The 24485-nt window shown below is 36.0% G+C and overlaps 1 protein-coding gene across 4 annotated transcripts in view; it reads left to right on the top strand.

Annotated features, from left to right (window-relative positions):
• Positions 1-655: 655 nt before the first annotated feature.
• The window catches only part of PHIP (pleckstrin homology domain interacting protein), a 130915-nt gene continuing 107085 nt past the window's right edge, over positions 656-24485 (top strand). For 2 of the 4 annotated variants that reach the window (XM_032873201.1, XM_032873200.1), the window contains exons 1-6: positions 657-895; positions 1011-1069; positions 1198-1227; positions 1417-1476; positions 16581-16731; positions 16819-16917. In XM_032873201.1, coding sequence (XP_032729092.1) covers positions 856-895; positions 1011-1069; positions 1198-1227; positions 1417-1476; positions 16581-16731; positions 16819-16917 — 439 coding nt within the window. In that variant the 5' untranslated portion in view covers positions 657-855. Of the gene's footprint in view, positions 896-1010; positions 1070-1197; positions 1228-1416; positions 1477-16580; positions 16732-16818; positions 16918-24485 lie in introns of all 4 variants that reach the window. The other 2 variants (XM_032873203.1, XM_032873199.1) reach the window with 2 other exon arrangements.

The following is a 24485-nucleotide window of genomic DNA, read 5'->3' as shown; positions in this document are numbered from 1 at the left end:
AATTACACAACACTTTGCATAGGCTGCAGAAATAACGCAGGACAAGACTTACACAGATGCCAATCCGCAGCATTTATACACATGCACATGGCAAGAGACAGAAACCAAACACTATCATTCAACTCGGGCCGGGTAGCGCGATCCCGAGTTTGCCCGGCGCGAGAGGGCTCTCTGCGTGTGTGTCTGTGTGCGCGCGTGAGAGTGAGACCCATCCTCGGGGCATTTCCCCTCTTTGGGCAGTTTTGCTTCATTTGTTTCCCATTTCTGCTACATAGAAACTAACTTCCATCTCAGCCCCAGCCAGCGCCGCTGAAAAGAGCCTGTGCTGCGGCTTCGTGTGCGTCAGATCCCTCCGCGGAGCCATCCCCGGCCCCCTCCCTCCCGCGGTCGGCCTCCACAGAGAAAGCGCCTTTCAGCCAACCCGCGGCTCCGGCTCCGACATCTTCTCCGACTGGAAATAAATAAATAAATCGCACCTTTGGCCGTGGAGGAGGGGGCAGGGGTCTCGCCACACTGGGTGTGGGGGCCCTGGGGCGCGGGGCCGGAGGCACTCCTTTTTTGCGCCGGGGGGCGGGGGCGCGGGACGAGGACGGGGCCAAGCCCGGGCCGCGAAGGCGGCGGACTCCTTTCTGCAGCGGAGGGATCCGCGGCGGAGGCGGCGGCGGCCGTAGCCGCTGCCTGAGAGTTGTTGTTTCCTCCTCCTCCTCCTCCGCCTCCGCCGCCGTTGCTTGAATGGTGGAGCCGAGGCTGGGCTCGTGAACACACAGTGACAGCTATAGGGCAGGCGGCGGCACCATCCCCGCTTCCCCTCGGCGGCGGGGTGTCCCGCCGACGGCCCTGAAGTGACCCATAAACATGTCTTGTGAGAGGAAAGGCCTCTCGGAGCTGCGATCGGGTAAGTCGGGGGGCTGCTGGGGCCGCTGGCACCGGGCGATTCCGCCCGCGGTCCCCCGCCCCCCGCCGCCCGGCCGCTAAGCCTGTGTGTCTCCCCGTCCCCCTCTCCCGCGCAGAGCTCTACTTCCTCATCGCCCGGTTCCTGGAAGATGGACCCTGTCAGCAGGCGGCTCAGGTACGGCGGCGCGCGGCGCGGGCCGAGCCGGCGCTCGCCGCTCGCGGGCGTGGGGGAGGGCGGCGGCGGCGGCGGCGGGGCTGCGGCCCGGGGCGCGGGGCTCAGCTCTCCCCGCTTTGTTGTTGCAGGTGCTGATCCGCGAGGTGGCCGAGAAGGAGGTAAGGGCGGCGGCGGCCCTGCGCGTCTCGCCGCCGCGCGGCCGTCCCTGGGCCACGCCGCCGCCACCGCCGCCGCTGGGGCGCGGGGCGCGGGGCTCGGGGTCCCCGCTGGGGCGCGGGGCGGGCGGGGGAGGGGAGCAGGCGGGCCGGGGCTGGGGGCCGGGCTCATGGGGCGTCCTTTCCCCGCAGCTGCTGCCCCGCCGCACCGACTGGACCGGGAAGGAGCATCCCAGGACCTACCAGAATCTGGTGAGACATTCACGTCGCGGAGCAAAGAAACTTTTCCCCGAGTCGAATAAAAATTGAATTTCCCGCAATTTTTTACAGAGACAAAAACTTGGCCCCAGAACGTGAAAGCTCCAAAGGCCACGGGGAGGGTTGGGAGGCCGGCGCGGAGGCTTCGGGGGGCAGTGGTCGGGGGGACCCGCACCCCGAGGCCGCAGGGGCTGCCGACAATTTATTTGTGATATTTTGTTAATGTGCTAGAAATAAAGATACGTCATGAGTGTTGTGCAGTGCAAGGCCGGAGGAGGAGGGGCCGACGCGCGCGTCCGTGCGGGCGCGGGGGCGCGCGCGAGGCGGCGGCAGCGGGAGCGGCGCGAGGAAGGAGGGCGCGCTTGCTCGCTCGCTTGCTCGCTCTGCACGCGCGGTCGGCTCGGCTTTCTCCTGCCCCACACAATAGCTGGTGACTAACTGCTCCGAAGTGGCATTAGCATTTCACAAGCAGACTATTCAGCCACTGCGGAACCGTAACAAGGCGTTATTTTTTTTTTCCTCTTCCGATTCTTTTGCTTTTCTTAAATTTAGAGCTTTACGTTTTTTGTTTGAGGGGTTCAGCTGTATGATGGTAGTTGGCCAGAGGCTCATCTTGCTTTTACCAAAACACATTCGCAGAAGTGTAGAAGCCTGTTTAACACTCTAAAAGCCAGAAGTTTAACAGACTTTTTCTTATTTTGCTAATTCTCTTGTTATTATGCTGCTTCTTCAGTTAAAAACTATTACTGGACGCCACTGAAAAGTTTTGGTTTTTACCCTTATATTTATTGTGGTGCAGAACCGGGCAAGTAAAAGTTTTTCAGTTTATATTGGAATATATTGTGTTTAATAGCTTGAAAAATACCTGATTCTTAATTTTGTGGGTTTTCAAAGTGAGTATGTGTAGTAATGTGTAAGAATTGTCTTCTGGAAGTGGACCTATTAGTGGACTGGGAAAGTAACGTATTTGTAATCGGTAGTTATATTTTCCATATTCTTGTCTCCCAGATTGATTTGGGTTGTTTGTATGAATGTGTGTGTGTGTTGGGCAGTTAGAGCAGTCGCAAGGCCAGGGGACGGGGGCGGGGGGTGGGGGGGATTAGGGGGGAGGGGTGTGGAGCGGGGAGCGCTTAATCTGTGCGGTGCAACTGATTCGGAACTGATGTTTTGAGGTAGTTTTAACAAGTAAGGTTACTTCATGAAGGCTTGTGAAACGATTAGGAAGTTCCAGCTACTTGAGAATTGAATGTCTTCTGTGAGGTGAAGGCCTGACAGGATTTTGATGGCTTTTGTTTCGTTTGGATATAGAACCTCTAACTTTAGGTCTAAATCTTTTATGATTTAATGTGGGTTGCTAAGTGCTCACAGATGTTGAAAGAAGGGAACCAGGTTTAGGAAATCCAATGGAAACTTAACAGTGTTTGTTTCCAACTTTGTTAGTTTTCAAGTAGTAATTATTAGCCTAGTTTCTTTTAATACTTTGCTACAATGAATGGAGTTTGAAATAAACTCTTAAGATTCAGTACCTGCAATGTTTTGTTGGGGGGGGGGGGAGTAAATATTTGACAAAATCCTTAAGTGAATTCACTGTCTTCTTTCTTACTTGAAAAAATAATAGAGATTATAATATTCCGTTTTTAAGAATTGGGCAGATTTTATAAAACTTTTTGCATTTCCTTTTACAAAACTCATTTTGCATCTCATAAAAACCCACAAACCCCTGTCATTGAAGATTGCTGTGTTTTCTTACCTTGGAAGCTCTTAGTAATAATGTATTTTTAAAATGAAGCCACTAATGGTGTCTTGTCAAATAATGGGAATGTCTGATGTTTGTAGGAATATCATTTTGTTTTCTCTGGTAAAAACAGGGGTACCAGTGTTTAATTTTGGGGGGTGGTTTCTCATCTCTCAGATACTAATAAATTCATATTCCCTGTCTTTATGAGACTTAGGAAAATAAGTAGTGTCTTCATTAGTATTATGTTTTCAAAAGCCACCTATTTCGCATGGAAGTGGATTTTCTTGCTTGGAGCGTTTTCACCTTTTTACTGGAATAGTCATGTTGGCAATACTCCTAAGACAGTTAAGAATTCTCATTGAAGTTTAGAGTTCTCTGGTTCATTTTATCTTTTTATTCATTTAGCAAGTTAGTCAGTCTGTGTCTACTGGATACAAGACATATTTTGGAGTACTTTTATAGCCACCAAACTATATATCTAGGTGTGTGGGTATTTGGCTTAACTTTGACTTTTTGAGAATTAGCTCTAACACATTTTAGAACACTAGGTATCTGAGCACATTTTTGTTTAATAGTAGGATCATAAAATTTTATGTCTAGGTGAGCACATGCAAAATCTCTCGTATAGTGTTCTCTATTGTCTTAATTAGTTCTTATAACCTAAAAAACATTTAAGTTGCTTTCAGTTGAATATGAATTTACTTAATAATTGATTTTAAGTTTGTTTTGATGAGTTAAATAAAAATAATAATTATTGTTGGTTTCAGTAGTGTCTACCTGTACTTGGAAATTTGTTGCTACATTAACTGATAAATGGAACAATACTTTAAATGGAAGAATTTATATGTCAGATTGACATTTTTAGGAAATCACAAATTACAGCTATTTAGGATGGTGTGTAATATTTGTACTTGGGAGGTTAAAAACAAGCATAGGTCAGTATCTGGATTCAGCCTACAAATAAAATCAGAGTGATTGAGTTTTGACCAAGAGGAATGTAGAGTTTTAAGAGTAGTTTTATTAAAGGTTTACAGATAAAAAGATGTGCTTCTTTCAAGTGTGATTGGTAGAGTTATGATAAAACATGATTGTATTACCACCTAAAGATTTAAAACATTTTTAAACAGTGAATGGAATTTAATAGGAAGTTGAATTTTTTTGTCTCTTATGGTGTATATTTAATTAGATTTTACATTTTTAAATATGTGTTGATTTTAAAGCTAGAGGGCATATTATAAGCTTTCATCAGAATTGTAATGTTTTAAATGGAGCCATGCATTGGTGGCTAACTTTTTGTAGAACAGGAAAACTCAACTAATTTTTGGACCAAAGAGAAAGTTTTGTCATTTATTTGTTTGAATAGTGAAATTAGTTGGTTTATTAAGTTTTGCTGTCTGGTTGTCACCTTAATTAGTGGTGATTGCATGCTTATGAGGCAGAATTTTTAAGCATTTTTACTAAATTCAGAATTTTGATTACATTTCTTGCTTACAGGGCTTTTTTTTTTTTTTTTTGAACTGGGGTCATGTTTTGCTAATCTGTTAAGATGATATAATTCTTATTTTAATTTTTAATTTTTTGTAGCGGTATTTGCTTTTTGTAAAGTCATTCTACTTACTAAAAATCTATTCAAGTGAAAGGATGGGAATCAGGAGATAAGGGTTGTGATTTTTAGCCCTGCCAACAGTTAGTTTGCGGGTTACTTCAAGCAAGTCATGGGATTTCTCTGGGTCTCAGTTACCTCATTTGTAAAATAAGTGAACTGAAATTTTTTCTAATCTGAAAATCTGATTTTGAACTAGAAATAGGGGTAAATGGTCTCTAAAACTCAGGTCTTTCATTTTGTTTTTGATTATCCAAAACACAAAAAAGTAGATAGGGAGAAAACATGTAAATTAGAAAATTGTATGCTGTTCTTAGGTTGTAATATCATATCTTTTTAGAGATAGATGCATGTTTTGGGGACACTAACCACATTGTAGACTACCTCTTTATTCTCTAATTAGTATGTTTCTCTTCATGGTTGAAGTACCAGTTTTCATAAATTATTGCTGGTCTTAAATTCAGAAAAAAAGAACCTTGAATAGGATATACTTAAGTATATATCTTAAGTGTGCATGTATTGAGAGTATACTGATTAATGGAAAATTAGGGAACAAGTTTTAAGAGAAAAATAAATTTTTGAATGAGGTATTGCTGTCTTATATTAAAGATAGATAATATGGTGTTTTTAAAACCTAACCGGTGCAATTTTGAGAGTGGGGGGGGGTGACAAATAATGAAGTGAATGTGCGTAGAATTCGTTTCCTTTTTTAATAGAATATCAGTAAAATGGTAAGTTGGCTTGGTAGTCTCCAAGGTAGGGCTTTAATATCTCCTAATCCTTATAATGAACAATACAAGAACAACATTATGTGTTAGGAAAATGGTACATGCTGAAGGGCTGAACTGGGTAAAGTGTCTTTTCTTATCCATGCAGTTGTTCTGGTATGTGCCATTATTTTAAGAAGTTTGAAGCATTTACAAAGATTTTTAAATGGAATAAATACCTGTTAAATTCTTTGTACTCCTCAGTAATTGTAAAGTTCTTGAACATAAGGGGGAGTTGGATTATCCCATCAACAACTACACAATGGTATTTTACATGACTGTTATGAGGCAGTATAGTACTGCAGGAGTCTGTTACCCCAGTCTGTAAATTGGGCTAATAGCCCCTATTTTGTAGGATTTTGTGAGTGATAACTGGCACAAATGAAGCACTATGTAAGGGTTGTGTTTGCTATTATTAGAACTTTAGTCATGGTAGTAAAATTTCCAGTTATAGCTTTATTAATGCGTGAAAGTTTAAAAAAAAAAGTTTTATTCCAGAAACAAGTGTGTGTAATTTTCTGAACATAGCAGCTACAGTGTAAAAAAGACTGCCTTAAACCTTCAGAAATTACTGATAGTATAATTGTGTTATAGGTCCAAGGATGAAATAAGTAAGCCTAAGATACAAAGAAAAATATATAATAAATACCAAAAATAAATAATTTTTAAAGCATTGTAGATAGAATTCTAGAAAAAAATTGGTGGTCTATATAGAGGTTCTATGACTGTTTTGTGGACTAATTAACATTAAGAAATGTTTGGGTGGTTGAAATATCCAAGATTAGAGAATATATAAAGCTTTTGTATCTTTTGGTAATCCTATGACATTTAGGAATATGTGAATGGAGCTTGGCTCTTCTGTCTCCTTCTGTTCAGAGATTTGTATAACTAAACTCCTCATGATAGTTTGTGTTCTTGAAATTGTCAGGAGATATTTTGTCTTGTCAGTCTGGCTTAAAGATGTATGTTTTAAACAGCTTAATACAGACTTTTTGAATTAATCTTTAAATGAGCACTAGATGAAATAAATCCTGTGAATGCCAATTTTTTAATCCACTCAATTTCTTCATCAGACTGTAAGTTTTTGGTTTTTTTAATCTAGAAACTTCTCTAGTCTACTGAAGTCATTTTTCTTTTTCCCAAATTTTGTAGTTATCTATCATGTCACTACAGAATTGTAACAAATAAAATTTTATCCTAGACAACTTGTTCTGGACAAGAAATACTGGTTCATATTGTATACATTTCTGAATTGACAGAAAAGTATCTGTAATATTAAGCAAAATGGAAGTTAACAGAGTACTAAGTATAATCATTTTAATGAACTTTAATTGAATAGTCAATTAAAGAATCAGGCATTAAAATGAGAGTATTTTTCTTTTCTGGGTTTTTTTTTCATTTTGAGTATTTTTCTTTTAAGATATTTAAGTGGCTTTTGTAATTACATCTAAAAGTAATAAAGGCTATAATATAATAGGAACCAAGTTTAAAATTTTAGAACTAAATTTAAAATGTGTAAAGGTGATCAATTTTTATTTTGTGAGAGGACATCTTAGAAGTACAATTAGGAGTAATTTGTGAAAATTAATAATTATGGAACGAATAAATATATGTTACTGAGCATGTGGAATATAGAAGATTGTTAAGTATTTTATAATAGATTGGAGAAAATGGTAATACTTCTTTTCCTTATGGAATTTGAGAATTCAGTGTGCTAAAAAAGTTACGTAATAGAAGAGTGAAATATGTGAGAACCTTTGGTCACTACAGAAAAGGCAGTCCTCATGCCTTACATACCCAGATGCAGCCTGTTTGAGCTCAGGGGTTATAGATAAGGAAAAGGATGGTTGGAGAATTTTTTGATACTAAGAAATTGCAGTTAGCAACATAATATAATGCACCTTCTTAAGTTAAAACTAAATTTTAAAAGATACGAGATTTGTTGTGTAAAGCTAGGTTATTTGTGGTAGCATGGATAATAGCAGCCTAGTATCAGGAAAGCACATAAAGAATCATGTATTTTAGACTCCAGATGGCTTATGGTCATGGTGGCATGACCCATTTGGTCTCTATCAGGGACAGAAAACAGGCACATAGTCTCTTGGGAGAGGTTATGATATAAATGTAAGAAATATTTAGCTTGTGTCATTTGATTGTGGTTTAGATTTCGGGTGAGGAAATAAATTCTAAGCAACTCAGAGAAATACACATTTTTAAAAAATTATTTTTATTAACATATAATGTACTATTTGCTCCAGGGGTACAGGTCTGTGAATCATCAGGCTTATATACTTCACAGCACTCACCATGTCACATACGAAATACACATTTTTTAAAACAACTTCACTGCCCTGTATGTGTGGTATTAGTTATTTTGAGTGTACTGTTTGAAACCGAAACATTACTAAAAATGAAACTGGTCATTCTCTTAAGAGTATTTATATTGGCATTTTAAGAATAAACAGTTTAAGAATTTTCCATCTTTAAATCGATAGACAATTTTGCCAACAATCTATTTGAATTTTTTATTTTAGTAAATAATGTTTTGAAGAGGATTTCTTACTGCACAAATTTTGCTTAGAAAATATGATTTGGTTTAAAAACAAAACTTCAAAATGTGTTGTTTTAAAAAGTTAAATTTTGTTATTTTGTAGTGTTTTAAATTAATTTTTATAGAGTATCTTTTGTGGTTTGTGGAAACTTGAATTCTGGATAGAGATTTTGTTTTTTGTTTTTAAGGATTTTATTTATTTATTTGAGAGTGAGCGAGGAGAGAGTACGAGCATAGAGGGGGTAGGGGTAGAGGGAGAGGGTGAATCAGGCCCTCTGCTGAGCGGGGTAACCTGATCCCTAGCTGAAGACAGACGTTTAACTCACTGAGCCACCCAGGTGCTGCCTTTTTTTTTTTTTTTTTTTTTTTTTGGTAGCAAAATATAGACAGGTTGTGATGAATAAAATCTGGAAGAGCACTGTGGATATTCTTTAAAAGACATATTTTTATTGATAATTGATAATACTTACCGATTTACTGTCTAAATGAATTCTTAGGTGGTTGACTAAATTGTGAATAGATGACAGTCTTTCAAGCGTGTTTGTTGAAAATTAAGAGTAAATAGACCACCAAGATTAATTTTGACATTTAATAAGATTCTATATTAATTTTATTATTTTTCTAATTAAAGGGAAATCTTAGGCACATAAGAGCCCTTCTGAGAATAGTTATGCAGATTAGAGGTTTTTTTACTTGAAAAATGGTTATGTAGGTCCTGTTAAGTGTGTAATCATTGTAAGACCTGTGTGATAGTGGGGTAGGGACTAAAGTTTTGAGAAGGAAATTATAATGTAAGGAGAATAACAGTAACCTTGGAATCAGAACACCTGGGCTTGAATATTAATTTCTCCTACTTTCTAAATGTATGACTTTGGAAAAACTGTAATCTTTGGACTTCAGTTTTCTTTACCTGTGAAATGGGGAAAACTCAACCTTATTTGCTTGTGAGGATGAATTTTGAGACTGCTTAGCACAAAGTAAAGTATTCTGTAATTTTTCTATGTGGAAAACTATTAAAGTTTTTAAAAAATGCTCAGAAAATGTAAACTTGCTTTTAAAGATTGTAGATGTAATTTTAACATTTACTTTGTAACAATGATAAGAGATTTATAATTAAAGGTTGAAAGTTTTGAGAATTTGAGATCTGGTTTTAAAAATAGGCTTAGAAATGACTAATAACAAAAAAGGTTTTTGAAATTTATGCTTTTGTTTATACATTAGGATAGTTGTAAAAATAATTGTATTCCAGGGGCGCCTGGATGGCTCAGTGGGTTAAGGCCTCTGCCTTTGGCTCAGGTCATGATCCCAGGGTTCTGGGATCGAGCCCCACACCGGGCTCTCTGCTCTGCGGGGAGCCTGCTTCTTCCTCTCTCTCTCTCTCTCTCTCTCTCTCTCTCTGCCTGCCTCTCTGCCTACTTGTGATCTGTGTCTGTCAAGTAAATAAATAATAATAATAATTGTATTCCATTAAGCTGACTTTTTAGAACTCAGAACTGTAGTGGAGAGAAGTAACTAGCCTTTCAGATCTGAACAAATTAGAGAATAAACAGATAAGATAAACTGACATTTTTAGACCCAATCAGGTGTTCAGGACATGGTAGTATCAGATATTTGGTGGATCTTATTTTCATAGGAACTTCTTATATGCTAAAAGGACTGACATTTCTAGATCGCACAGGTAAATCAAGTAGTTTAATGAGTTACATTGCTCTAATCTCATTTGGAATGGTCCTTAAAAAGATTTCCAAAATGTTTTTTCCCTGTGTAGGTCTAGAAAGATTTTCAACGTGAAAGAACAACATGTAGTGTGTAATATGGAGTATAATTAAAGTGACAGCCGGGACGCCTGGGTGGCTCAGTGGGTTAAAGCCTCTGCCTTTGGCTCAGGTCATGATCCCAGGGTCTTGGGATGGAGCCCCACATCGGGCTCTCTACGGGGAGCCTGCTTCCTCCTCTCTTTCCCTGCCTAGTTGTGATCTCTGTCTGTCAAATAAATAAATAAAATCCTTCAAAAAAAAAAAAAAAAAGGGGACCGCCAACTCCTACTTACTATGAGTTCCCCCCAAGGTGGTGACTTGGCAATCTCAGTCTTGTAGAATAGGATATTGAGTAGTAGAGTAAATGTTTTCCCCCGCATTCAGCAAGTTTAAACCTAGACTGTTTGACTTTAGAGCTCTCAAACTACTGACCTTTTCTTTAAAAATTGAGTAGGAGTTCTTAAAGACAGGATGTCTGGTGGAATGCAGTGGCTTCCAGATTTTTTATATTTTTTCCCCCACTGATAAAATTTACCTTTTAACAATAATTTCCATTGACAATGGCAAATTTTTCTTGGCCGGAAAGAACCACTGTTTATATGAAGTAGCAAAGCAAGCAGAAGCAGATTGTTTTAACTGAAGATGCAGGAAAATAAACTACTCAAAGATCTCACTCAGTCTTTTCTTATTCTTTTCTTGCTGTAATTCACATTTTCAGAAGAGGATCCTGTTGTTCAAATTGTAATTGATAATTCTAGAAATGTTTTTTATCAGCCTGAGAAAAGAGTGATACAGGTTTATGATTTGGGCCAAGATGGACAAGGCATGAACAGAGTCATGTCTTTCACAGAATTCTGTTACCCTGCTACTGGAAATATTGATAGAGCCAGTTGTTTAGATAGGAATGGTAAACTGTGGTTGCTGCAGGTAAATTGAGTAGGAAACTTTTTTAAGGCCCTGAAGCTAAAGTTAACTACGGTTTTAAGGAGTTGGTAAAAGTATGTATGTACGACAGATAGTTGTCTCCAAGGGGCCTAAAATATTTATCATAGAAAATGTCTGCTGACCTCTGCAATAGATATCCTAACATATTTACAAAGAAATACCTGTAATTCAGGTTTTAACCTTAACCGTTAATTATGGACAGTTAACCCAAAGACTGTTGTTATTGTATCAAGTGATTCTCAAAAGGGATTGGAAGTGGGGGTGGGGGTATGAGAAATTTAGCAGGAGTGAATCTCCATGGGATCACATCAGAATTTGCATCCATAAAACAGGCTCGTGTATCTTGAATGGGAGAGATGATGAAATGCTTATGAAAATTTAAGAACTGGAGCACAGCTGATAAATATGCATTATTTTAAGAATAATAATCAAATTTTATGGTATTAATCCTTTGATTGTTTAATCTGTTTAAACCTTGCTTCTAACTTTGAGTTTAAATTTTTAATCTTAGAAATACTGAGAAAGGTAGGGTTGATCATACTGATTTCCTTTAGCCATTGTGGGAGAGACTATTTAGGGTTGTCACACTATTACTGTAGTTTTATTTTCTATCCTTAGCTATTTTACCTATAGGTATCCTTTACCTGTAGGAATTTGTGTTTTTGTGTAGTTTGCTTAGTAGTGAAAATGAACTTTAGAATGTTTCTTTTTCTGTCTCAGTTTAATGTCTGTGTTGAAAACTATTCAAAGTATTTCTTTTTTAGCTTACTTCAATATTGGAATAGATACATATACATATATATGTATTTATATTTAAGGCAATAGGTACTACGGGCAGTGTGAATGAGGGCTGGAGTTATATATACTGTCTTGGTTTGACTCCTACCTCCACCATCCACTAAATGTGTGTGATCTTAGGAACCTTTTATTTTAATGCACAATAATTTATTAATGGAAATAATAGTAGTAGTTCAGATCTCTTAGGATTGTTAAAATAATGAGCTGAACTTTTATATGTGTAACTTAGAACACGACTTAGCATTTAGAGTGCAGTCAGTATATGTTAGCTATGGTAGTGTTGTTAAGATTTATCAGGGTTAACTTTATAATAATTTGGTCATACTTTTTATGTGTTGAATATCTTAAGAAATTTAAAGCACCACTGGTCATGGAAAGTAATCAGTATATTAGAATCAAGGATGTTGTTTTGTTTTTTCCAAGTAATAGTGTACAACAATTACCGAGAATCCAAATACAGATGTTTTGGATAAGGGGTTTTATTACAATATCACTTCTGACTTCCCTTGTAATTTTCATTTCCTTTTAGTTATTTATTAGTATAAACAAATGAAAGTCTATTCAAACTAAAAATCTTAAGTTAATATTAAAGATACGGTATTCTTACTACTTTGGAAATTAAAGACTCTGTATAGCCATAAATGAACCATTTTAATCTTTTTTGAACCATTTCATTTTCTTAAAATTTTTGTTGTTACATTTTATTGACCATAGTGATGTGGATAATATTCATTAAGAATAATGTTTTGAAAGGTAGCAAAAGAAAGTCTTCATCATTGTTTTTTGTTATTGTTGTTGTTAAAGTGTGTATTGAGTGGATGGGTGGGTAGGTGACTGTGTGTATGTGATGCAGCTGGGACCAAAAGAACACCTGGTTCTTTCTAGTTAATGGTGAAGTTAAGAAGAAAAGCATTAAATTTTAAAAAAACATTGTTCTTACTCTCTTCTAGTTAATGGTAAACTTAAGAAGAAAAGCATCAAATTATTAAACTTTTAAATGTATAATCATAAACTGGTACATGTTGTGGAAAAGTCACCAAGAGCATGCAGCCAGGATAATACACTTAGACTGGTAAAGTAAAGGGAAAAGGTGGTTACACTGGAAGGAAGATCGGAAGCACAATAAAAGAGTTGTTTGGGCAAGGAGATGGGGGGAAAGGTAGAGAGTGTACTACATGAGAGAAGCCTGACAGAGAGTGCAGGTAAAGAACCTGAAGGCAGGCCGGGATGTCTAAATATGAAAAGTAGGAACTAGAGCATGTAGGGTTGGGAATGTGCCATATGGAGCAAAGTACAAGTGGACAATACTTGCCTTTCAGGATTTGTAGACCATGTTAAGGAATTGGATGGCCAAAGAGCAAGGAATGTCTCTGAAGTGTTTTACATAGGATGACTTCACCGGATAAAGGTTTTAGAAAGGGCATTATGATTGCAATATAGAGAACAGATTTGGAATAGAAGAGATTTTATATATATATATAGATTGAGGTGTAGGAGGTATGAGTGGATGTGGCAAAAATGGGAGTTTATTGCAAAGATGATTTGAAATTGGATCATTATTACAGAGATACAGAGGTAGATGAGTTTAAGAATAGGAAGGGAATATCAGTTGAACTTGGTGACTACTTGGATGTTAAGAATGATTTGGAAGGGAATAATAGGCACTGTAAAAAAAATGTGACTTCTTGGTTTGAGGCTGGATGGATGGTGGTGTCGTTTGTCATGATAGGGTACATTTTAGGAGTGGGGGATGTTGACAAGATTATGAGTTCATTTTTGCATATATTGAGCTCAGGAGGCTTTGGGACTCCAAAGAGAGTTGTCTTAAGGAAGTTTGATATGCAAGCGTAGACTATAGATACAAATTTGGGAATCATTGGTGTAATAACTGTTAAAGGAAAAAGTATTGAGTGAGAGGAAATAGGGTGTGGAACTGGGCTCTGGGATCCTGGACCTTAAGAACTTAACGGTTTAATGGCTAGATAGAATAGGAAAAGTCAGTAGTTACTGCATATTGTCATGTGTTCACTTACCTAACAATTAAACATTTAACTACAAGTACTACATTAGGTACTGGGTAGACAGGTAAATAAGATCTAATCCCATGTCTTCTAATATAGGTCATGGACAAGTAAATTGGCAATCTTAGGATACTGCAGGGGTCTCAGGAACCTCCAAAATGACAAGACAGAGTTAGGGCCTTTATCTGTGTTTTTTAGGCAAAGAGGATTGTAACTATCATTAGATTCCCAGTGAGTCTAGATATAAAAATATATTAAAAACAATTAATATGATAAAAGTATCACAGAGCACTGATGAGTGGGGTAAAAGAACGTTTTGGGAAGGAGTATAATGTGCCATGGAAACAAAAAGATAGGGTGTCCAAAAAGAAGGGACAGAGGTCTTATAATAGGTCATGGAGGGCAGTGAGGTATAGACATGAAGGAGAATAAGGTGGAGAGGTGGACAGGTAAGAAAAGGTTTCCAGCAGAGGGATCAGGTTATAAGTCTCAAAAGCCAGAAAGCCTGAAGATTTTAAGAACTGAAAGTATTTCTTCTAACTTTAAAGTGAAAGTCGATTTTGAAAAATACACTAAATCACCAATGAAAGACTTAAGTCTGAAAAAGTAGATTCATAATATTTTATGAATTCTTCAATGATTCCTCAATAAGGATTTTCAGGTTCACTAGCTGAAATGTATTTTACAAAAAGACCCTAAAACAGGATAATCACAAAACTAAAGTTAATAAATAATGAACTTTATGGTGAAAGTAAAATTTTTGAAAGGAACTTAGATCAATGTAAAGAAATCACATTAGAATAATTATATACAACTTAGAACTAGAAGGGACCCTATAAATACTGTAGAAGTTTTCCTTTAAATTTTATTTTTAAGTAAATTATTTTAGGGAAGATTGGAGAAAAGTATAAATAAAATTTAAAAAATTCCTAGTTTGGTAAATTTTCTTCTAAATGCTTTTTTCCTTAGCGCTAATCATACTAGTGTTTGAAAGAGTATGTTTTGCATCAAGATGATGATATTAGGGGAAAGGGGAACCCATAGCTTAACAAATTTGGGAAATTGTATTAAAATCAAATAGATTTATCTTGGGATTTTTCAGAGGCATATCATATAGTATATATAATTTATATTAGAACCTCTTTACTAAAGTATTCATTCCACTAACACTACTGTATGCTACATTTTGTGTTATATTAAATTATCAGTGTGGCAATATGGCTCGGTGTTGTTTTCGTGACAGGAATGTATTATAATAAAAAGTAAGATTAGTTTCTCTTAATTGGCTTCAGCTTAGAAGGATGAATGTTAGCCAACTTTTTTAAAAAATACCTTTCATGTTCTTCTATTGGTAAAGTATAACAGATACTGCAAGATGGAATGAGAGAATTTAACCCTTCACTTCCTTCCCCAAATCAATCTTACGAGGAATTCATACTAAAATTGCCATTACTGTGTGACCTTGAGTAGCAGTTCTCAAACACCTGGACTTAAAGCTCCTTTATATTAATAAAAATTAATGAATTTTCTTTGTTTACATGGATTATAATCTTTGTATTTATTATTTAAAAATTAAAACAAGTTTTAAAATACTGAAATGAAAACTCATTTCATGTTAATATAAGTAACATTTTTTTTTGTAGCAATTATTTTCCAAAACAAAACAAATTTATGAAAAGTGGCATTGTTTTACATTTGGGAAGTGTTTAAATTCTTTTATCTGCTGCGTCATTCAGTCTTTTGTGATATCACATGTCCTGTGGCCCCCTGAAAAATCCACCATACACTCATGAAAGAGCAAAAAAGCAAAATAACGGGGCGCCTGGGTGGCTCAGTGGGTTAAAGCCTCTGCTTTCGGCTCAGGTCATGGTCTCAGGGTCCTGGGATCGAACCCCGTATCAGGCTCTCTGCTCAGCAGGGAGCCTGCTTCCTCCTCTCTCTCTCTGCCTGCCTCTCTGCCTACTTGTGATGTCTGTCTCTCAAATAAATAAATAAAATCTTAAAAAAAAAAAAACCAAAAAAAAACACAAAATAACATTTTAGTAGTATTCATGATTTTTACCTCAGGAACCTTCTGGGGGTTCCTAGAACTCATTTTGAGAATAGTTGAACTAAAATATTTAGATAGTACATTGAGAAATTTTTTATAACTTGATAATCCAACTATAAATTGATAAAATATTTTTTTCCTCTAATTCTCTTTAGATTTTTTGAAACAACTTTTAGGATGGAAAATAAAAATAGTAGAATTTCATAATCTTGCTTTCAAATGCTAGCACAAATTTAAGCAGTGTTTTGAAGTTGTTCCAGAAGTGCCCAGACTTTTTGTAGTAGGTAGATTTATTTTATAGTTAAACTTATTTAGATTAATATTTGGAATTTGGCCTTTCTCTCTAAGATTTTTTGTGAATAAATTACAAAATTCCTCATAGAGACCATATAAATGTTTTGAAATTTTGTGATGAGAACATGAACTATCAAGGTCTTTTTATCCTGTATTCTGGAGATAGTCTTTATAAACATAAAAGATCCAAAATATTATATTTTACAGTTGGATGACTTTTGTTTGAAGTTTTTGAAAATTAACCTGTTAAACTACAACATAATCATTTTAGTTATAATGCTATATATTTTTTCTTTGTTCAGTATTTGCGTTGACTAGAATCTGCTCATTTATAACTTGGCTATATTTAGTTACATTAATTCTTTAGCACTGTTTCTCAATGAATTAAAGGGTGGTTGAGATAACTATTTTATTTTGTGAGTCAAGTGGTTGCACAGAATAAACTTGAACTTTTACCTCAAGTAAAAGGAAATGTTGACTAGCCAGAACAAATTGCTGTGTTTTTTAAGGTATATTTTATTTGACATTAAGAACTATCTTATTTAGCAAGCATTTTATGTCTTTCACATAATAGGTGAAGTATTACAGACATTTAGCACCTGATCACTTGCTGCAAATATGTCATCGGCTAGGACCTCTTCTTGAACAAGAAATTCCACAAAGCGTTCCTGGAGTACAAACTTTATTGGGAGCTGGAAGACAGTCCTTGCTGCGCACAAATAAAAGTATGAAAAATTTCTAGTAGGATTTAGACATTATTGTTTGTGTGTATGTCCTATTTTTGGATCCATAAAAATATGTGTGTTTAATAGGCTGCAAGCATGTTGTGTGGAAAGGATCTGCTCTGGCTGCATTGCATTGTGGAAGACCACCTGAGTCACCAGTTAACTATGGTAGCCCACCCAGCATTGGTGAGTTCATTACCAAGTTGATTTCCTCTTATTAAGGAGCTTATGAAAACAAAAATGTTTTAGTTAAAGAGAATTTCATATTCTGTGCATTAGCATTCAAAGAGGAAAAAGCTATCAGATTTTTTTTACTGTGTCAGTAATCTTAATAATGAAGAAGTCATAATGTATAATTATGGATTCTACATACTATACCAAATGTAGGCCAACTTGCTCTTTGATATATTACTTTTACAAAAAATTGTTTCCTAAAATTTATTAGATTGATTTTTGTGAACGACTATGTATCATATTACAGATTAGTTATGGTGGAAAAAAAATAGTTTTTTTGTTTTGGTTTTTTTTTTTTTATGAAGCATGGTGCATTTTTTTGCCTTTAAAATTTCAAAGGAAAACTGATGTAGATAGGTCTTCCTCTTGAAATGCCTCCTAGATTCATTTCTTAATCTCTTCTACTACCAGGCTCTTGTCTTACCTGGATATTTTACCATCTTCCGAACCAACCTTCTTGCTTTCAGTGTCTTCCTTCCCTTTCAGGTCATATCTACAACACTGTAATAGTAATCTTATTTAATTCTACCTTTGCTGTGGTGTTTTGCTCAAGTAAAAAGAGGTTAAGATATTTTAATGGTGTTATACTTCCGCTGGCATGAGTCTAAACTTTTCATTTTCAGAGACTTTCATATTTTAGTCATAGCGTCTTCTCCCACCCCCACTCTTTTGCCTATCCAGGAGTGTTAATTCTCCTTCTTCCACCTATCCAGATCTATTTATTTATTTTTTGTATAGTTGTTATACTGATCATCAACATTATAGTTTTGCCTTTTGCTTAATATAGTAGACCTTTTCTCACTGTTTTAAACTTTCTTTTTGTCCTATTATTTTCCATATCCTAAAAATAGCATAGAAGTGGTTTTTTTAAAAAATACAGTATGGCAATCTTTGTGTTTTATGTAGAGCAGTTTGTCCTATATATGTAATTATTGGTAGAGGTGGGTTTAAATCTCCTAACTTGCTGCATGGAAGGTGATCTCTTGCTGGCTTTCTACAGTTAGTCTGTGATAATGTCTTGGTGTTGGTGGTTTGTTTTTTTGTTTTGTTTTGTTTTTTATTTTTCTTGTTTGAGATCCATTGGGTTTCTTGAATCTGTAATGTCTTTTCCTGGCATTGGAAAATTCTCAGCTATTACCTTTTAAAATATCATCTTTGCTCTATTCTCTCCCCTTTGGGACTCCAATTGAACAGATGGTAGACTTTCTTATTTAATCTTTATCACCTTCTCTTTTATGATTTCATCTTTTTGTCTCTGTGATGTATTCTGGTTTGTTTTCTCTGACCTTTCCAAAGGTATCCTTTGTAATACTTGTGTGGCGGACAATCATGGATGTTTTGTTTTGTTTTTTAGCATATGAGTGTCTTCGTTACATAGTGGTATCTATAGGTAATCTGCATATAAAGAACAACTATTAAAACAAGAAAGGATTTAAGATACTAGAGTATATTTTATCTTTGCACTTAGAAACTTAAACTAGGGGCAGAATAGTTTTCTTTAAAGAAGGGGAAGGTAAAACATTACGGGTGCTTAACCTATAGGGGACGTCCATCCTCTCTTGAAAACTTGCATGTCTATATAGTAAGGGGAATGTGTTATATTATTTTTTCACCACATTGTCCAGTAGCTCTGTGGTAGCTGATAAAGTACAAGAATACTGACAGTAAGTAACTTCTCTTTTTGCTGTGTAAGTAATTACTGTGTGCCAGGCATTTTCCACTTATTTTCTCTTTTAAAACCTTAAGTGGTCTATAAGCTACTATTATTTTATAGAGAAGGAAATCGAGGCATCAAAAGGTTTGGCATCTTGATCAGGGTTATACGTCCAGTACGTCATTAAACTAGACTGACTCCATTTTGCTACGCCTTATTTTCAATAAACTTTCAAATAGTAGCATTTGGTTACTCAAAATTGGTATTAAATCATAATGATCAGGTCAGTAAGTATTGCTGACATGGATATAGGGAATATGGCAAAAAGATCTTGGGTTTTATGTCACACCAGAGAAATGCAACTGGCATATTTAGGTAACAGAATTAATTATCAAGTACGTCATTTTTGTACCTTTTTGAAATACTTAATTTCACTTTTAGGGTTTAAAATAAATTTTTTTCTTCCACTCATATTTTCAGGAAAATATTTGTTCTATATATTTTAAAAAAATAACTATTAGAATGCCAGTTTTACCTGCTTTTCTGTTTTTGCATATAATTTTAAGTCACTAAAGCAAAGCTGGACTAATCAAAACAATTCTACTTATTATAGTCATAGTTTAGGATCATGTCTTGTTGGTTGCCCATGGTGACAGTCTTGAATATTTTGCCATTGCTGCAAAATTGGGAATAGGTTGGTAATGGAAAGAAAAGTTCATCATGCTTTTTGCCTGCATGGTGATACATTGTATCATTTTGAGTTACCACAGAATATAGGTTAGAAGATTTTTATTTTTATTTTTATTTTTATTTTTATTTTTTTTTGGTTCCTCTTTGCTATTTTCTCTCTGGCTACCTTTAAAGATTTTCCTTGCTCTTTCCTTGGTCTGCGGTAGTACTACCACGTATCAATGGATGTAAGAAGAAAAAAACCTTAACATTTTAGCTTTTCATAAACTACAGATTTAAATGTTTATACTATAGATTCAGATACTTAAATTTTGACACAGTTAGATATAGGTTTTTTAAAATAAACTTGTAATTTTGGAATAAATTATATACTAAAAGTTGCACAGACAATTCGCCGTTCCTTTATACCTTTTATGCAGTTTTTCCTAATGTTATAATCTTAGGTTATCTGGTACATTTCTCAAAACTATAGAACCCACACTGGCACATTATTATTATCTAAACACCAGACCTTTTTTATATCTCACCAGATTTTCCCACTAATTACATTTTCTTGTTTAGGATGGGATCCGGGTTTCCGTACTGCATTTAGGGTGTGTTTATTTTTTAAGTTGAACTTCCTGTTTTAAACTCAGAGGCTCATTTAAGATGAAAGGGGTTATAAATTGGATTTTCCTTTCTTAGATTTTTTTCAGACTATATGCAAACTGTTGTACTTCTCAGTTTGAATATTTCACATTTGTCTGAAACTTTAAAATGTGTAAAATAGAATTTCTGACCCTCTGAAACTTGTTATTCCAAGCCTGCAAGTTAGACTTCTTGATTCTTATCTTACATTGATTTAGTAAATAAGACACATGTATTCTGTTCCAATCTCTTGACCCTGTTTTTCATTACCACTGCAACAGCCGTATTTTAGGCCTTGGTACTTCTTGCCTGGAACTCTAACATCATTCATTCACTTACTAAGGAAATCGGGAATCTGTATTATCTCTGGCACTGGGTTAGGTTCTGGAGTTGCAGGATAAACAAGAACATGACCTCTGGGTCCTAGAATTGTAGACTGCCTAATTCCTTGCCTCTAGTCTTATTCCTGTACCCTCAGGATTTCGTATCCTTGGCCCTATTAACATTTTGGGTCAGATAATTTTTTGTTGTAGGCTATGTCCTGTGCTTGTGGGGTGTTTTATCAGCATCCCTGTACCCAGTAATTGCTAGTAGCACTCCTTACTTCCTGCCCCCTTCAGTTGTGACCACCAAAAAATGTTTCCAGATGTTCCCAAATGTCCCTGGGGCAAAATTGCCTCCAGCTGAAAACTCTGAAAGTTCTAAAATGCGTGTGGGATCATGTCATGCCTCCTTTCTCTCACTTTGAATAGTCTTAACTGTGTAATACGGCTCACAAAATTGACCTTTTCCCATCTTTCCCACCTTTTCCTCACCTGTACCTGTGCTCTAATTTTATACACTCTTTGGCAGTTTTTAACAGTCAGCTAAACTCTTTTATCCTTTTGTCTCTGTACTTACTCTGTTTCTTTCTGCAATGTCTCTTTTTCTTCTGTTCTGTGAATATCTATTCATTCTTTAAAATTTCAATGTCCACTTATACTTCTGTCTCCCGTAGCTTTTGTCACATAGTTGTGATTATTTACTTCCTTCTCCTTTTCTATTTTCTTTTCCTTATCACTGTTAAGGCCTGGAATATAGAGATTATGTTTCATTACTCTCTGAAGACCCAACTCTGCAGTATTAGTAAATATTAAATGAAGAGACAGTTGATAATTGATGAACTAGAGTGGGACAAGAAAAGTTCAGAAATGGGTAGTGAGTAAAAAATGTGAGAGATGATTGGAAGGAGAGAGATACTTTTGAATTAAAGCAAAACCCTGGAAATTCTGTGTGTTTGTGTGTGTGTTTAAGGATTTTATTAATTTATTTGAGAGAGAGCACGTCCAGGGGGAGGGCCAGAGGGAGAAGAAGCAGACTCTCTGCTGAGGGGCTCGGTCCCAAGACCAAGATCATGACCTGAGCTGAAGGTAGACATTGAACTGACTACCCAGGCATCCCCCTTTCCCCGAAAACTGATTTTTAAGAAATTAAAGTTTATTAATGAATTCGGTTTTCAGTTCATTACACTCAGCATGCTAAAACTCATACCTGTATAATTTAAGAACCAAGCTTCGAGTTTATCTTAGTGCATTCTTACCCTGTTTTATTTTGTTGTCTGCTTTTAAAACCTGACTGTTTTGTATTTCCTAGTCCTTGATGTAAATTGTGAAAATTAAACTGGACTTCATTCACAGGGCAAGAAAACAAAAATGGTCAGATGCTTTCTAGTCCTCTGGAGCCTCTTTTAATGGGGGGAAAAAAGAAAGATCCCACCAGTCTGTTATCACTAGCTTCTAAGTGATTTTCTGTGGAAGAAATACATGAATGTGTATTAGGCACATTTACTTTCAAGAAAAAATAATAATCTCAGTTATTGTACTTTTTCTAACCTCCTTACCCACATTATGCCTATTTTCAGATATAATTTACTCTGTATTTGCCTACAATAAACAACTGTAGTTTAATAGTAAATGACATGGGTGAAGAGACTTAGGTACATTAAAGCTGTTTTTAGGGGCATCTGGGTGGTTCAGTGGGTGAAGCATCTGCCTTCGGCTCAGGTCATGAACCCAGGGTCATGGGATCCAGCCCCATGTGGGTTCTCTGCTCAGCAGAGCTTGCTTCTCCCTTTCCCTGCCACTCCCCTTGCATGTGTGTTCTCTCTCTCTCTCTCTCCAAATGAATAAGTAAAATTTAAAAAAAAAAACTTTTTAAAGTTAAATTTGGATATTTGTTTAATGCATGTTTATCTTGTGGAAAAGTTATATAATATATTAAATTAAAACAATCTTTTGCTAATTGCCTATTTGCATTTTTCTTATATTTACCATATTAGTAAAGTAAGCTTTATATCTCTGGGTTTTCCATATCTCATCTTGTTTTTTTGCCACTGTAGTTCATATCTTTGTTTTACTTGTTGTTTCTTTCATTTTACTTGTTTCTGTGGCAAGGTTGCAGTGTTGATGGGTGGGAATAAGGAGTACTAGAGAACCTGATTCTTAAAAATGTATGTTAATGAAACAGCTTTGCCTTGAAAAATAGCCTTACTGCACAAGCATCCAGTTAACACTAAGAAGCTTATACATGAAAAGAAGTCTTAGATCTCATCTACATTTATAGTTTTCTCTGAGAAAACTAGTTTGAACAAAGGCAGCAAAGATTCATTTAAAATTAGAATATAAATCTTAAGTCTGCTTTAGTCTAGATGTGTGGCCTTGGGCAAATTATTCAATTTTTTAGCCTCTCAGCTTCCTCATTTGTAAAATCGGGATAATACCTACCATATTTGGTAATTGGAAACTTAAATAAGATAGTAAAGTGAGGCACAGAAGTAGGCTACAATAAATGTTACTTTCTGCCCTTTCTATAATTCTGATTTAATGAATTATTTTGCTAATAAATCTTGAGTACTTTTTTGAAGAGAAGGTTCTTAACGCTTTTTATTTTCACTGCTATGTTTTGCCACATTCCAGTATTTGATTTATTCTATACTTGGTAATTTCTTAACATAATTGGCACTTGGCTGAGATCTGGAAGTTACAGGGTTATTTTTTTCCTCATATGACTATATTTCTTACATAAATATCAGAAATATTGTACATTATTAGAAATCTATAAGGTTTAACATATATAATTTAACATTTGACACATAATTCAGTAAATTATAAGGTTGTAATAATCTGTGCTTTCTTTTCTGTTCATTTATTCTTTGCCTGATATTCTGTTGTCTTGTGCCTTTTATGCTCTCAGTCCATACTTTATCTTCAGTTAGGCAACTGCTCGTCACTTATTTAAATTCATTCATTTTGACCTGTTATTTTCTCAGTAACCATTTTTTTCTTTTAGAACTCATCTTCTTCTAACATTTACTTCTGTTTATCTAGTCTTAATAGTTTTATAATCTCTGTTGTCTAATCATTTCTGACTTAGCTGTGTTTGGAGGTTTTTATTTTTTGGTATTGGCTTCTATATTTTAATCTGTCCCCTGAATGATCTTTATTTACCTTTATTTTTTTCTATGATACTGTTAGGGCCTGGATTGTATTTATTCATTTATTAACATATAATATATTATTTGTTTCAGGGGTACAGTCTGTGATTCATCAATCTTACACAATACACGGCACTCACCACAATACTCTTCCCCATGCCCATCACCCAGCCACAGCATCCCTCCCACGTCCTTCCCCTCCAGCAACTCTCAGCTTGTTTCCTGAGATTAAGAGTCTCTTACGATTTGTCTCCCTCTCTGGTTTTGTCTTATTTCATTTTTTCTTCTCTTCCCCTATGATCCTCTGCGTTTCTTAAATTCCACATATCAGTGAGATCATATGATCATATGATAATGTCTTTCTCTGACTGACTTATTTCACTTAGCATAATACCCTTTAGTTCCATCCACATTGTTGCAAATGGCAAGATTTCGTTTTTTGGATGCTGTGTAATATTTCATTATTTTTATATACACACATACCACAACTTCCTTATCCATTTATCTATCAATGGATTATATTTCATTGCTTTTTATGGACCCAGTTCCTCAGTATTAGTAAATACTAAACAAAGAGCCGGTAGGTAATTGATGTAATTAATGAATAGAGTGGTACAAGAAAAATTCAGAATGATATATTTCCATTTGGCAGAGGCTTTTGTTTCTTTAATTCTCCTCTGCTTACTCCACTCCTTCCCCCTTCTCTACTTCCTTTTTTTATCTTCTAAGAACAGGTAGCTATGAGAGACTCCTAAGATGTATTGTGCTTTTGTTTTAAGGGAATAAAGCTAATGTTCATTATGCCAAAGTACCAAATATATAAAATAGACATTATTATTTATACTTTTTCTTTTGCTTAAATTTCTTTTCAAACTTATGATTGACCAAAAAAGGGGAAACACTTTGAAGAATGACGGTTTACTTAGGTGAGTTCAAATTGTTGCCTTTGTAGCTGTGTTTTCTTTTCTTTTTTGTAAATAATGAGAGGAGATTCTTTTTAAGGTCATAGTTGTGATGAGAGGTATCATCTGTGCGCCCTGCCTTCCTGTTGTATGTCTGGCAAACAGTTGGAATAGT

The sequence above is a fragment of the Lontra canadensis genome, unplaced genomic scaffold, assembly GCF_010015895.1.
Source record: "Lontra canadensis isolate GAN:19392208 unplaced genomic scaffold, GSC_riverotter_1.0 scaffold47, whole genome shotgun sequence".
Lineage (NCBI taxonomy): Eukaryota > Metazoa > Chordata > Mammalia > Carnivora > Mustelidae > Lontra > Lontra canadensis.
This window is presented reverse-complemented; position numbering and strand designations above follow the sequence as displayed.